Source organism: Pipistrellus hanaki (assembly GCF_964339955.1).
Source record: "Pipistrellus hanaki genome assembly, chromosome: 4".
In the NCBI taxonomy this organism is placed as follows: Eukaryota; Metazoa; Chordata; class Mammalia; order Chiroptera; family Vespertilionidae; genus Pipistrellus; species Pipistrellus hanaki.
Genome location: NC_140506.1, coordinates 85,640,180 through 85,655,834, shown reverse-complemented (window position 1 = coordinate 85,655,834; position 15,655 = coordinate 85,640,180). Strand labels below are relative to the sequence as shown.

General features: G+C 50.3%; 1 protein-coding gene across 3 annotated transcripts in view; it reads right to left on the bottom strand.

The window, feature by feature from the left end:
• Nucleotides 1-3,961: 3,961 nt before the first annotated feature.
• The window catches only part of TMEM114 (transmembrane protein 114), a gene marked incomplete at its 5' end in the record, with an annotated part of 28,754 nt that continues 17,060 nt past the window's right edge, over nt 3,962-15,655 (bottom strand). For 2 of the 3 annotated variants that reach the window (XM_084881174.1, XM_084881172.1), the window contains 2 exons: nt 3,962-5,673; nt 7,409-7,546. In XM_084881174.1, the coding sequence (XP_084737300.1) occupies nt 5,441-5,673; nt 7,409-7,546 (371 nt within the window). In that variant the 3' untranslated portion in view covers nt 3,962-5,440. The remainder of the gene's footprint in view (nt 5,674-7,408; nt 7,547-15,655) is intronic. The other variant, XM_084881173.1, reaches the window with a different exon arrangement.

The window sequence follows — 15,655 nt, the reverse complement described above, 5'->3', positions numbered from 1 at the left end:
AATTCATGCACCAGTGGGGTACCTCAGCCTCGGCTGTGCGATGAGGCCAAACCTGGCTCTCTGACATCCCTCAAGGGGTCCTGAATTGCAAGAGTGTGCAGGCCAGGCAGAGGGACCCCACTGGTGCACAATCAGGCCCAGGGAGGGATGCAGGAGGTTGACCAGCAGGGGAGGGATTATGGGAGGGCTCCAGGGCATGTCTGGCCCATCTTGCTCAGTCCTAATAGGCTTGACTCCAGCAGCAAGCTAACCTACTCGTCAGAGTGTCTCCCCTCTGGTGGTCAGTGTAAGTCATGGCAACTGGTCAACCAGCCAACTGTTTGCCCCTTGGTGGTCAGTGCATGTCATAGCGAGCAGTTGAGTGGCCTTAGCAAATCATTAGCATATTACGCTTTGATTGGTTGACCAGACAACCAGATGACTGGACACTTAGCATATTAGGCTTTTATTATACAGGACTCGGAGCCCAGTGCACAAATTCATGCACCTTGAAAGGAACTATGGGCTGCAAGGCTGCGGTGGGCACATTTCCAATTGAGGAAATAGAGATGAATAGGGAACAAATGCCCGGGTTCAGACAGACTCCCCATGTCATCTTTGCAGGGAGAGGACCCGCACACAGTGGGTGCAATACTGGAGATTTATGTGGTTGCTGATGGGAAGGCCAAGTGCATGGGCCACCCAGAATCCCTACACAGTGGCACCAAGGCTCTGCACCAGGACCACCATCAGGACCACTTGGGGGCCTTCAGACCCCAAGGATGGCGGATGGGGAAATGGAAATGCATGGGTTGGCTTGGTTTGGCAGCCAGAAGGGGGGCTTGACCTTGAACATATCCTTCGCCTCTCTGAGCTCCTGCCAGCTGTCCCCCAGTGGGAACAGGGTGGGTACCCTCCATGCAGGATGGTAGCAATGAGCCTGCCTTGGAAACTCCAAAGTGCTCTGTCGCATGTCCTGTGCCCATCCTGATGGGTGTTCCTGGGGCCTTCTAACCAAGACCAGGGCAGATGACAGTAACAGTGGCTGTGCACAGGGGAGATGCCTCCTAGAGACAGTCAGGGACACAGGAGCATTGGAGGGCTTCTTAGGTCATCGCGAGGTTGGGACTTGCCCTCTGATGTGATGGGAGCCATTGTAGAGGCTGAGTATCCTTCTCTGGAGATAAAGTAGAAGGACAGTGAGAACAGCATCATCGTCCCCATGTTACACATAAGGAAACTGAGGCAAGGACTGCCCAGGCAATGTCCATGGCTGCCGGCTCCTAAAAAAGGACCCCCTGCTGTCAAAGGCTTCCCTCACCCACTCAGCCTGTCCCCCAGCTCTCAGGGACCTCCCTGCGGGACTGCTTTCCCTACACCCTCCTCAGCATCCAGAACTGTCCCCTGGGTGGTGGATACACCCCACAAAGGTCCACACAGATGGCCATTCTGTCCCCACCCTCTGGCTCTGAGGTTCCTTCTAAGGTTAACCTCATTTCTCTGTGTCTGCTTTTTCATTTTTGTTTCTCAGTTCGTTCTCTCTCTCTCCTTCCTTTCTTGGATTCAATCCCTTTCTGTCCACCCTTTTCTGCTCTCTTCTTGTCTCTTGTCACTTCCTTCTTCCCGTTTCTCTTCTTCCTCTCTGTAGGCAGCTCTTCTCTTGTCTGTGGTGCTCTGCCTTTCCTCTGCCCCATCTCTACCTCTGTTTCTAGCTCTGTCTCCTTTGCAATATTCATACATCTCCCTTCCTCCCTCCTTCTCGCCCCCCAGAGGCTCCAGAGGAGACCTAACTGTAAATATTTGAAGATGCGCAGGCTGTTGTTGGAACACAGCAGAGATTAGTCTTCCTCGATGTTTGGTGTTCGTGGCGGCCTAATACCAGGGTCCCAGCTGCTAAGTGTCATGTGCTGGGAAATGACAAGTGAGCCTCACTGAGAGGATAAGCAAAGACAGCAATTGCTGTCTGTTTTACTATCAATTAAGTCCTGGCTTAGGCGCTGGTGGAGGGAGCCAGCAGCTGGGATGTCAGGGGGAGGGGGGAGAAAGGGGGAAGGGGGGGGCTCCTGGTTCTCTCACCAGACCTCAGAGCAAGCCCTTTCTTCTAGGCTTCAGTCCCCTCATCTGCAAAGTTGAGGTTATCATCGTTCCTGCTCCACAGGAGCCCAGGAGGTCTCAGCCCTGAGGTTCGTCTCTGGGAAAAGACACCCAACTCAGCGGGAGATGTGAGCTGGGTCTTCCCTGAGCCCCTGCCCAACCTCCTGAGATGCCCTCCCTGCCTTACAGTGGGGCCTGGGAAGTGCTTATTGAATGAGTCAATCAGCATGAAATTAGGACAAAGAGGTGCCAGCCTCACAGACCCTGCTCAGCCGAGGACCCGATGGGACATCACAGTCAGTGCACAGTTCATCCTCCCACACACGTTTCTACCCCCTCCACTCCTTTACGGAACTTCTTCCCAGGTAACATACCCCAAGGTTACCCACACTATCCACTGTCTGTCTCTGTCTCACACACACACACACACACACACACACACACACACACACACACGGCAGTGCTGTGAGGCGTTTCTGTCACTTCCATTCACTGCTAGGCTCCCAGTGTGCACACAGCCCCTGGCATGTCAGACATCCAACAAGTGGTTGCTGAGAGAGCAAACATGGGAGTGAGTGAATGGAGTGGCAAACAACAGAGTTGGGGTGGGGGGCTTAGGTAAACACCAGCGCCCAGGTTCACTTTTGAGGTTTGGATTCTCTTGGGTTCAGTTGAGACTCAACCATGAGGACTTTTTAAGTCCCCAGATGCTGTTAATGCGAAGCCTGGTTGGGAACCACTGTCTTAACCCTGAGCACCTCCCCATCTGCTGCTGAGCATCTTTAGGGGTTCCAGATGCTCTCAAAAATAATCAGAGTGGAGTGGAGTGCAGTGCAGTGCAGTGCAGTGCAGTGGAGTGGTGTGGAGTGGAATAGAGTGGAGTGGAGTAGAGTAGAATGGAATGGTGTAAAGTGGAATGAAGTGGAGTGGAGTGGAGTGGAGTGGAGTGGAGTGGAGTGGAGTGGAGTGGAGTGGAGTGGGATGGAGTGGAGTGGAGTGGAGTGGGGTGTAGTGGAGTGGAATGGAATGGAGTGGAGTGGAATAGAGTAGGGTGGAATTGAGTGGAATGAAATGGAGTGGAGTGGAATGGAATGGAGTGGAGTGGGGTGGAGTGGAGTGGAGTGGAATGAAATGGAGTGGAATGGAGTGGAGTGGAGTGGAGTGGGATGGAGTGGAGTGGAGTGGAATGAAGTGGAGTGGAGTGGGGTGGAGTGGAGTGGAGTGGAATGGAGTGGAGTGGGGTGGAGTGGAGTGGAGTGGAAAGGAGTGGAATGGAATGGAATGGAATGGAATGGAATGGAATGGAATGGAATGGAATAGGATGGGGTGGAATAGGATGGGATGATTCCAAACTTTGCTCAATCATCAGCACCTCCTTACCATGGGCCATGGGCACTACCATCCTGCCTCCTCTCCAGCCTCCCCTCTCTCTCACTTCACCTCCCATCATTCTCCCTCAATTCTCCTTCTTCCTTTCCCTCAATTACATAAACCTGTTCCTACCTCAAGGCCTTTGCACTTACTGGCACCTGCCTAGTCAGCTTTTTCCTCACATAGCAGCTTCCTCATTGAGGTCTCAGCACAATGCCCCCTCCTCCAAGATGCCCTCCCTGACTGTCTTCTGGCAGTAGTGTCTCTCCCAGCCACCCTCCAACTCATGAGCCTGTTTTATGTTCTTCACGCTAATTACTATCTGAATTTCTCTTACTATGTATTGTTGGTCCACGTGTTTATTGGCTGTTTCCATGCAGGTCAGTAAAGGCAAGGATCTTGTCATCCATTCACACCAAGAACAGTTCTTGACACATAGTAGGTATTTGGTAAACGTTTATTGAATGAGTGAGATTCTTTCCCAGTATCTGTCAGTTCCTTGAGTGCACATGTTTTATTCTGTTTTTATTCATTTTCTTTCCCCTAGCAGGATTCCTCAACGTTGGCACTGCTGACCCGTGGGCCTGGCTCATTCTCTGTTGTTGGCTGTCCTGGGCACTGTAGGATGTTAGCAGCTCCCTGGCCTCCACCCACTAGATACCAGTAGATCTCATTCCCAGTTGTAAGAAGCAAAACTATCTCTAGACGGCATCAAATGTCTCAGTGTCAAATGTCTCATCCCCAGTTGAGAACCCCTGCCTTGCATTTGTCCCATTCATTGCTGGACACGCTGAAAAATATTTTGAAGGCCTGCCTCTGACGCAGTTCCACCATATGACCAGCAGGTGGCAGAAAAGACCGCCTTTTCATTGGCATGGTTGCCACCACTTTAAAAAAAAAAAAAAAAAAATTGTTTTGTTTTGTTTTTTCTTTTTTCCCCCCCAGCCTGGTAACTGATTTCACAGCCGTGCTCACTCACCTAGGTGGGGTTCTGCGAGCATTACCCCCACTTTACACTTTTCCAGACTAGACAGAAAAGCAGCGGCAGCTGCATCCTAACCCAAACGCAGATAGAAAGTGGATGGTATAGACCAGTGTTTCCCAAAGTGTGGTACACATACTCCCAGGGGTACGGGAATAGTTTGGTGGGGATATGCGTTGCACCAGAGTTTGGTGGGGATATGCACTTCACCGTGCTTAGCTGCACCTAATTCTATGTTCTCATAAGTACGAGGGGTACTCAGCATTACGAAAATTATAGAAGGGATACACATATGTCAAAAGTTTGGGAAACACTGGTGTAGGCCAAGCATGTCAAATTCCAAGGCTAACGTGGACCAAATAAATGAGGCATGAGGCCCGTGAGCCGCGAGTTTGACATGCTTGGATAGGCAGTGGCAGGAGTGGAGAGAAAATCATCTTGGAATCAGGCAGATCTGAATGTCAGCCCAGCTGTATTCCTTTCTCCCCAGTACCCTCAGCCAGTTAGCATGCCTGAGTCCCACACAGTAACCATGGCCAGACGGGAACCTGCTCAGAAAGGTTGTGGTAAAGGACTGAGCACTGTTTCGGAAGAAGGAATATGCCACTAGCTCTGCTGTGCACCTCTGCACCTTACCTAACCTCTCTGGTCTTCCATGCCCTTACCAAAGAAGAGGAACTGATCCAAAGGGCAGCAGTGAGGATGAAATGAAGCCGGAGCAGGCTCACAGAGGCTGCAATCTGTAACGCTCTGTTTATGAAGGGTTTGTTTTTTGTTGTTTTACAGTCCCACACTCCCTAGGCCTCCTCCAGCCCACGGCACACACAGCCACATGGACACAGCACACACACACACAGGCGCTAAGGACAGCAGGCCCTGCGCTCAGTCCACAGCATCCTGGGGTTAGCCCCTGGCCTCCACTGGTGGTCTCGGTGGAGCAGGAGACCACAGCCCCCCAAGACGGGTCCCAGAGGCCCAGGCCAGCCTCCCTCCCACCACCCCAGGCCTCCAGACTCAGATGGCCTGGTCCTGCCGCCGTCTCAGGCTGAGCATGCGGGCCGCTGCCAGGAAGGCTGCCCCAGTGAGCAGCTCGGCGAAGAAACTGACCCAGCCCAGGGCCAGGGACCAGCCGAAGTGGATGTCCACCTGGTCCAGCAGGGCCGTCTCCTCCAGCAGACACAGCGCCTCTCGGAAGGCGGCGGCCGAGTACGCGATGTACATGCTGATGCCCGTGAGCGTGACGAGAGCTGCGAGAGACAGAGGAGAGCAGATCTAACCCCGCCATCCTCCCCAGCCGGCCACCCTACCCTCCCCAGGTGCGTCCTCCTTCCACCCCAAGGCCTTTGCCCAGGCCGGTCAGCCTGCCCCGGGCACCCTTCTTTCCTTTCCCTTCCTCATGCCATCCCTTAACGCCTCTCCATCCCCATATCCCAGCTCACGTGTCTGCTCTGGTCAAACCCCCCTGAAGCCTCACAGCCCCCACATAGCCCTCCGTCATAGCCCAGGTCAGAACTATAATTTTGCATTTATTTGTTTTGAGGTTGTTTTGTTTTTTGTTTTGTTTTGTTTTGTTTTCCATCCATCAGTTTATATTGTTACTTAGATTCCACTTATGAGTGCGATCATGTGATACTTGTCTTTCTCTGACTGACTTATTTCACTTAGCAGGATACTCTCCAGGTCCCTCCATGCTGTCTCAAAGGGTAAGAGATTCTTTTTTACAGCTGCATAGTATCCCATGTGCATAACTATACCACTGCTTTTTTATCCACTCATCTACGGATGGGCACTTGGGCTGTTTCCAGATCTTAGCTATTGTCAATTGCGCTGCTATGAACATGGGGGTGCATCCATTCTTTCTGATTGGTGCTCCGGGTTCCTTAGGATATATTCCCAGGAGTGGGATCACTGGGTCACATGGCAGGTCCTTATTTAATTTTCTGAGGAAACTCCACACTGTTCTCCACGGTGGCTGCACCAGTCTGCACTCCCACCAGCAGTGCATGAGGGTTCCCTTTTCTCCTCATCCTCGCCAGCTCTGGTCATTTGTGGACTCATTGATGGTAGCCATTCTGAGAGGTGTGAGGTGCTACCTCCATGGTGCATTTATTTGTGAAATGACTTAACGAATGTCTGTCTGCCCAGTGGACTGAGTTTCAGAGGCTCCTCCTGGATGCCCCGGCACCCGGAACAGCGTGTGGCACACAGTGGGGCTGCAAAGAAGTAATTAGCGCTGTGCTGCCCAGTCCTGGAGCCCCGGCCACGTGTGGCGGTGCAAACTTCCTTGCAATGGGCAGCTCAGCCCTTCATTGGCACCCGCCACATGGCAGGTGCTCCGTACCCTGGTCTGTGGCTCCCGCCCTACACAGCGCAGGGTAGAGAACTTTGCCATCACAGGAAGTTCCACAGGGAGCGCTGGGTTCGAGACGTGGTCGTGGGTGGACTATTAGTGCCGATATTAACAATCACCGTTCGGTGGTGGAGAGGCTCTCTGCTCTATCTCCACCTCCGCCCGTACCTTTCACTGTTTCCCTCCAGGGACAAACATGTGTGTCATCACTGTGTTGGTTGTGTTTTTAAGGAGGAGGAGGGGGCCTGGGAACAATCAACCACGTGCTGCAGCCCATCTTTGGAAGCCTCGGTGTGCAAGCCGTCAGAGTGGTATCTGTGGAGCAGCAGGTGCACAGGAGAGCAGGCACCAGGGCCGGTCCCTGACAGCCCACAGCCTGCGGTGGCCGCTCCCCCTGTGGCTCCTTTGGTAAATCTCGGGAGCAATTCTCAAATCCTGCCCCTCCCCTCTGCCTCCCTCCTGGGCCGCAGACCCAGGGCCCTGGGCTGGACACGCCTCATTCTTCCATTTGGGAGGTCACCAGTGGGGAAGCTGAGCACCAGAGGCGATGGGACTCCCCCCCTCCCCTTCCCTACTGGGGGCTCCTCACAGCCCCTCCAGCAGCCTGAACCCCAGGTCGGGTGGGCACCTACCTCCAAAGAGGAAGAGGGCCCCCGTGAGCAGCAGGAGGAGGGAGGTTCGGAGGAGGAAGCTCAGAAACCCCGTCATCCCCCCAAAGACCATGAGGATGAGGCTGAAGGGGAGCAGAATCACGAAGGTCCCGTGCATGGCTGCGGAGAGAGGGGGGCAGGCCAGGGTTACCAACACCGTGCAGCCGGTCAGCAAGCATTTCCTGAGCGCCTCCTGGTTTTAATTAACATGGCCATTACTATTACTAACAATAATAACAACAATAGTTACCGAGGCTCGTCTGCGCAAGGTTTGTGTCGAACCCTTAATTCTGGGCCCCTGCGAGGTAGGCGTTGTTACGGTTCACTGGCTCATTGGCACAGTGACTAAGTGCATTCTGTGTGCTGGGCACCTTGGCCCTGCCGGCAAACATGCCAAGCCTCTGCCCCTCATGAGGCTGATATTTAGGGAGTGGAGTCCAGCAGTGAACAAAGACACAAGTGACTGAGTTGAGAGGTGGTGACAAATGCTCAGGAGGGGAGTGAACAAAGCAGAGGGTGGTTCGGGCAGTGGTTCCCCTGAGGAAGTGACCTCCCAGTCAAGACCTGAGAGAGGTGAGTGAGGCTGGTGCTGGGTGAAGGGCAGGGGTCACAGGTCAAGACGGGAGTGTGCCCGGTGAGGTGGAGTCCCCTGGGGGAAGCGGGTGAGGGCGGCAGGGAATTTTGGAACAGAGAGGTACACACATTACAAAGCATGATCAGAACTCGCATTACAAAATCAGAAAGTGAAGTATGGTAGCAACCATACTTAGGTAAAAACTGCTGTTTGAATTTTAACCCTGCTATTCTGGCTTCGGCACTCGCTTACTTGCTTAAACAATAGGGTAGTTACCTCAGCTTCCAGATTGAGACCTGGAAACTCACAAAGGTAACTTTCCTGTGCCTGTGGACCAGGACCACAGGAGATTGATTCCCACTGACTCAGTAGCTCCGGGAGTTGAAACTGCAGGTAATCTTTAGAGATTAGCTTGGCTCAGTTCTGCTTCTGTACTATCCGCTATCACAAGATAGGGCCACATTCCAATGTCGAGCGGAATGTGGCTGGGAACGACCCTGCAGGCTGTTCCCAGCCTTTAGAATTTAGAATTTAAAATTTAAAACAAAGAAATATCTTTGTGGTTTAGACCTTCAAAAGGACTGCCTACACCTGGGATGGTGTGGTCATGAGTGTGGACTCCACCTGCGGGGGTGCTCTCACGGCCTTCCTGGCCAGTCCAATAAATCCTTGCCTGTTCTTTTTAATCAATTGGCAGCCTCCAGTGGTCTTATTTTGACTCCAGGGTTCGACCCCACAACAGAAAGTAGAAGAGAATGAATTACATGGAAGCCAAGACCCATGGTGATGGGGGTGGGGTGGGGAGACGGCTGGAGGGCCTCTAGGTTTTCACGATCTCCACTTTGGCTCTGAACTTCCTGGCAGCCAAAGCAGAAAGGAAGCATTCGCAAAGTTCTTGTTCACCAGGCATTCATTCACCAAATAGGTCTTGGTCATTTGCAGGGAGCTAGGAACCGATCTCTTTAAATCTTTTTGGCAGCCAGCTAGGCGTGACCACAAACCCTGTCCTCTCCCCTCCGGGCCAGTGGAGCAGCAGTCCTTCCGGAAGCCAGTCCCTGCACCACACCCCTCTCTGGGCCCTCAGCTCCCCCTCTCAGTCCTGGCTTTTGCTCCCTGGTGTCGAGGCATCTTAGTCACTTTTCTGTCTCGCCTGCTGAGCTGTGAGTTTCTTGATGAGCCAGATCATGTATCCTTCTGTGCAATGGTGTCCCTGCGTTTCTAGTCGGGCTCTTAAGATAAGGTGAGTGTTCAACAGGCATTTGTGGATCTAATTACTTAAGAGCTAAAACAATACAACTATGGCAGTGTGTGTGGTTTTTTACAGTGTGCTTAGGATGTACCTGTGCCTCTGGTGTGTGTGTGTGTGTGTGTGTGTGTGTGTGTGTGTGTGTTAGAGGGGGAGAAAGATAGAGATGAAAGAGAGGTGACAGAGACTAAAGAGGAAAAATATATCTTTAAGTATTGGAGGGTTTTTTAATGTTGCCTCCTTTATTTGCAACCATGCTACACCACACCCAATTCCGTCAAGAAGAAGTAAATAGAAAAGCAGCTGGTCATGCATCGTGTGCTGAGACGTGACTGTGCTGAGACAAACTGGGCGTTTTTCATTGACATCACTAACCATCCCGCTGTTTCCTCCTTCCCAGCATGAAGGAGGCCACACAAATCCGCCCTCGGATTGGGCAGGTCATATGTTCCTGGCCCGTATGGAGCTAGAGGAAGGGCCAGTATAGAGAGAGGGGAAAGGCCAGTATAGAGTGAGAGGAAAGGCTGGGCAAGGTGAGAGAGCAAAGGCCCTCGGGCACCTGTCTGGGTTCCTAGGAGGCCTGTGGCTGGGAGGCGGTTTCTAAGAAACCAAGGAAGCTTGTGAGATGGCCTCACTGTGGCTAAATGCATGGCTTTCAGGGCCAGGAGGTCAGCGTTTGAGGTCAGGCTGTGACCTGGGCCTTGGCCTGTCACTCATCCCTCAGAGACCAGTCTCCGCAGCGTTGAGATGGAGGTGATGCTACATGGCAGTGGGGACGCATAAGGCATTCAGTCCGCGTCCCGTAGACTAAGTCCTCACTAAACCCTCAGCCTGCAGTGATGATGGCGAACAATTCAGTGTGACCTCCACTGTGACCACGTCACCTTGTCTTCACTCGCTAAATGCTGCCACCCTTGGTGAGGCAGGAAAAGGAGACTGATCTCTATGCACCGGCCCCTCTCCCCCCTTTCCCCTCTCTTACCCTCCTCCCTTCCCCCCTCCCCCCACCCCAGGCTGTCAAGGGAGAAAATGTGATTCGGGGAGAAGACCTGTGGCCTCCCTCCCTGTGTCCCTCCCTCCTTTCTCCCTTTCTTAAGGAAAATCGAGGGCAAGAAGCACAGCAGCTGGTGTGAAACCTGGTCCTGCGGCCCGGCACCGGCCGGCCGTGCCTCCAGACGCCGGGTGAGAAATAAAATCATTTCTCATTTAGAAATTAATGAGGTTTCCCAGAGCCGCCTCCTCCGGCGCCCGCGCGCAGGGTCCCCAGATGCTCCTCCAGCTGACTTGATGTACGCATTCAATTAAAAGCCCGGGAAGAACAGCCCCCTCCCCCCTCCACCGGAGAGTTGCAAGAGCCCCTGCTGAAATTTAGCTTAGTGTCTTTCATTTTTTTTCATGGGCCCTCGTCTTCGTTATTTCTGAATTTTCCCCGCAGTCTCGGAGCAGGAATGCTGTCCTCTCTGCATACCTGCCCCTCGCCAGCCACATAGCTTTCAGAAACTAATGCTTCGAGCTCTGAGAAGGGGTGAGCTCTGCCCAGAGCCCAGGACCAGCGAGGAAACGGGAGGCAATCAAAGACCTGGACGTGTCCAGAGGAAATAGGGATGATGATGAATGGGGGGGAGGAGGCAGTGAGGGAGGCACCTCTTTGGATACAGGGGTCCTATTTGTTTGGCATTCGTTTCCTTGGGCTGCTGGGACAAATCACTACCAACCAAGCATCTTAAACACAGCAGGTCTTTCTTCCCTCGTGCTCTGGTGGCCTCATGTGCAAAATCGGGGTGTCAGCCCAGCCACGGTTCCTCAGAAGCTCCAGGGGAAAACTCTTCCCCGCTTCTCCAGCTCCCAGCGGTGGCTGGCCACTTCTGACAGTCCTTGGCTTGGAATAGCCTCATGCCAACATCTACCTCCATCTCCATTCGGCCTTCTTTGCTCTCCTCCGATTCTCCTTTTCCTATCAGAGCACTTGGTCTAGGTCTGAGAGCCCACCGATTCAACTCAGGATGATCTCTTCTCAAGATGCATCGCTTAATTGCATCTGCAAAGGCATTGTTTTCCAAATAATGTCCCATCCCCAGGTACGAGGACCTGACTTGGGGGGTGACACCTTCCAATCCCTTATAGTTTACAGTGGGGACGCAGCAGGTGACAGCTGAGGTCACTCTGTAAAATGAATAATAATGTTGGCAGGCCGTGGCTTCATCAAGGGCAAATGTGCCCCCAGGGAAAGAATCTTTTTGACTCAAAAAGGCTTTGTTGCTAGACAACCACCTGAGTGAGAGAAGATATTTGCAAATGATACATCTGATAAAAGGTTAATATCCAAATTACCCTGTTTCCCCGAAAATAAGACATTATATTAATTTTTATATTAATTTTGCTCCCAAAGATGTGCTAGATCTTATTTTCAGGGGATGTCTTATTTTTCCATGAAGAAGAATATTGTACACATTTATTGTTAAATGAAAATAAAGGAAATTTATTACCTGTATATGGTACGGTAGTACGGTAGTTGTCAACACAAACCAGACAAACTGTGAATCCTATAGTATCAAGAATTTACTCATTTATTCAATGACAATCATGTCATCATCTTCTGGAACATCATCATAACAATCCAATTCCTAAATTTCCTGGTGAATTTCTTGTGACTCCATTTCTTTCAGAATCAGTGGACCAAATCTCTCATGTTTAGCCTAGAGGGGCCTTATTTTCGGGGGATGCCTTATATTTCACTCAGAAGGAAACCTGTAAGTAGGTCTTATTTTCGGAGGATGTCTTATTTTCAGGGAAACACGGTATATAAAGAGTGCATACAACTTAACACCAAAAAACAAACAATCCAGTTTTGTTTTTTAATGGGCAAAGTGCCTGAATAGACACTTCTCCAAGGAGGACATTCAGCTGGCCAACAGACACATGAATAATGCCCAATATCACTAATAATCAGGAAAAATGCACATTCAAACCATAATGAGACCGCACCTCACACCTGTCAGAATGGCTATCATCAACAAACAACAAGTGTTAGTTAAGATGTGAAGAAAAGGGAACTTTCACACACTGTTGGGAAGGTTGTAAATTGGAGCAGCGACTGTGGAAAGCAGTGTGCAAGTTCCTTTAAAATATTAAAAATATAGCCGAAACCGGTTTGGCTCAGTGGATAGAGCATCTGCCTCCAGACTGAAAGGTCTTGGGTTCGATTCCGGTCAAGGGCATGTACCTTGGTTGGGGGCACATCCCCAGTGGGGGGTAAACAAGAGGCAACTGATTGATGTTTCTCTCTCATAGATGTTTCTGACTCTCTATCCCTCTCCCTTCCTCTCTGTAAAAAATCAATAAAATATATTATTTTAAAATTAAAAATATAACTACCATATGACCCAGCAATTCCACTTCTGGGTATTTATCCAAAGAAATATAAAATATTAGCTCAGAAAAAGTATATGAACTCCCATGTTTATTGCAGAATTATTAGTTATAACCAAGACATGAAAGCATCCTAAGTGTCCACTGATAGACAAATAGATAAAGAAGAGATGATGCATATACACAATGGAAATGACTCAGCCATAAAAAAGAATGAAATCTTGCCTTCTGAAAAGGCATGGATGGACCCAGAGGGTATTGGATGAGTGAACCAAATCAGCCAGAGATAGACAAATAACGAATGATTTCACATATATGTGGAATGCAAAAATAAATAATCAAACAAAAAAAAAAGTGCTTTGATACAAGGAAAAATAAAGCAACTCCAGAAAGAAGCTACGGAAAGCTGTGCTTGTGACTGCTCCATGCTCACACTGTTCAAAGAACCGCTGGGTGGGAAATTGGGGCTCGCGAGATCAGGGAGCCCCAGATGGTTGGCTAAGTCACAGATCTACTCTTAAAGACAGCAGGCACATGCCTTTCCTCAAGAAACATCAGAGTGAGGCGCACCTAAGAGCCAATTCCAGGTGTGTCTGGAACATGCTCAGCTCTGTCCTGCCTCACACCCCTGCACCAGCTACTCCTCCTTGTCTCTGGATGCCTGTCTGGAGGAGGCAGAGTGCACAGTAGGGCTCCAAACCCAAGAAAGGCCAGGAGCTCCTCCTCTGGACTGACGTAGCCTCCGGTCTTAGTACACTCATGTGATACTGAAATTATACCTGGTGTGCCATCACTCTAAAAGGGTAGAAACTGCCTGGGTTCAAATCTCAAGTCTTCCAGTTACTGTGCAAACTTTGGTAATTTACCTAACCTCTCTGTGCTTTGCTTTCCTAGTTTGAAATGTGAAGATAAGAACAATGGTACCTGCCTCTTGGGATTGCATGAAAGCTCCATTTTACAGATGAAAAGCCTGAGGCTAAGGGAAGCAATATGACTGAGAGGAGGGGGAGATGTTAATTGTGTTCCTGCTGTGAGCAGTGCCCTCTAAACTGGGTGCTTTGCTTCTGTGACCTCATTTCATCCCAAAGCAGCCTATTTAAGGAAGCAGGTGACTGGCCAGAAGTCACACAGCTGATAAGAGGTGGGCCTTTATCTATGATAGGGCTGACCCTATCCCTCCTGACAAGTAGCAGGTAACTCAGGGCCAGTTAGCACAACCCATCCCCTCCACCATAGTGATTGGCTCAGGCCTGGGCATGTGATCTCGTCTGGTCCAATGAGAAGCCTACCTGAAGGTTTTGCAGAATTATTTAAGAAAGTCTCCTTCCGCTTGGGTTGCTAAGACTGGAGAGGGTTTGAAAACAGAACCCAAACAGAAGCAAAACCCAGATAGGAAAAGAAAGAAACTGAGTTGAGTTCTCTGGGTGCCAGAAGGCTGGAGCTTTCCAGTTTCTTGGACCAGGAAGCAAGTTTAAACAAGTACGAGTTGAGTTTCTGTCACTTGCCATCAAAAGACTCCCAGCTGATACAACAAGACTGTGGCTCTTTTACCTCCACTGTGCTGAATTGGATGACCTCTCTTCACCAAAAATTATTCCAGGCCCTGCCTGCTTGGGGACAAATCCAGGCTTCTTCCCATGCTCCCCGACTAGAGCTTGGCCAGGAAGCTGACCCAGAAAACATGCTGCCTTGACAACTGGCCCCTCTCCTTCATGGCCTCTCAGAGGGTCCTTAAAGAACTAGAATATCTTCACATAACCAAAGATCTTGGACAAGATTCAAAATCAGTTCTGGGGGTAAAAAGATTCTGGGAAAAGCTCTCTCCAGGGGTGATCTACAGCAAGCACACGGCCTGAAGGGGCACCCTGCTCTCTTCCATGGGTGACACAATGGTAATAATAGCAGCTACCACTTAAGGGGCACTTACAGGGCCAAGCAGTGCCTACGGCTCTTTAAAAACACTCTCCCATCTCATCCCTGCATATCCTTATGAAAAGAGATGGCAGGGATGCTCATTTTCCCTGGGAGAGGTATAGAAGCTCAACCAGGCCACATACCTCGTTGACAGTGAAGCTGGGGGTTAGACCTAGGTCAGAGGGTGAACAGAACAGACTCTGGGTTTGAGTTTTGCCTGTTTCTTAAAGTCCTGGAGCACACAGGGGTGTTCCATCATCAAGTTTCACAAAAAAAAAAAAAAAAAAAAAAAAAAAGCCAGACCAGTGCCACCCAATTTACCCATAGATGTGATAAGTAGGCAGAATGCCAGCACCCAGGCCAGTGAAGGATCAGCACTCCATAGATGAAGCCACTCATCAAGAGGCTGGAGGAATGGTCAAGAGGCCTTGCCTTTATTGAGAACTTATTGTGTGCCTAGCACTTTTATATGAAATCATTCTTTCACGCAGCATAACCATCCCACAGTAACCAGGCCCTATGTGAGGTGCAAGGTAAAGTTATATTTTTTTCTCCCAGTTAGTTTGTGGGAGCCTGACTAGACCCCCTAATGGTTTGGACATCTCATTTTGATAGATGTGGAAACAGAAGCTCAGAGAGAGGTTAAGACACCTATCCCCGGTTTACAGAGGGTCCTGGTAAGGGCCTGAGCTGGGATTTGAGCCCCATCTCCCTTACTTCAAGGGCAGGAACTCTTGATTATTCTTGAAACAATGCTCCAGGAACACCCAAAAGTTCCCCCTGGTCCAGCTTGGGGCTGAGGACAGAGTCCTTGGCACCTCCATCGTTTGCCAACCTCTCACATATTCCCTGGAGGATGTCTCCTTCAGTGCAGTAGTGTGCTGGAAGTGAGTCATATCAGCTCACAAGAATCAACTATTACAGTTTAGGGATGAGCCAGTCAACATGATGTTGATAGTTTGAAATTGACCACACTGGAAATATTTACACCACAGAAATTGGCAAATGCTATAAATCAAGACTCCCCTCTCCCCGAGAGCCAGTTATTCAATATTTCCTAGCAAGCCACTGGACTACAGAGAAATAGTTCTGGTTCATTCATTTACTCATTCATTCAACAAATATA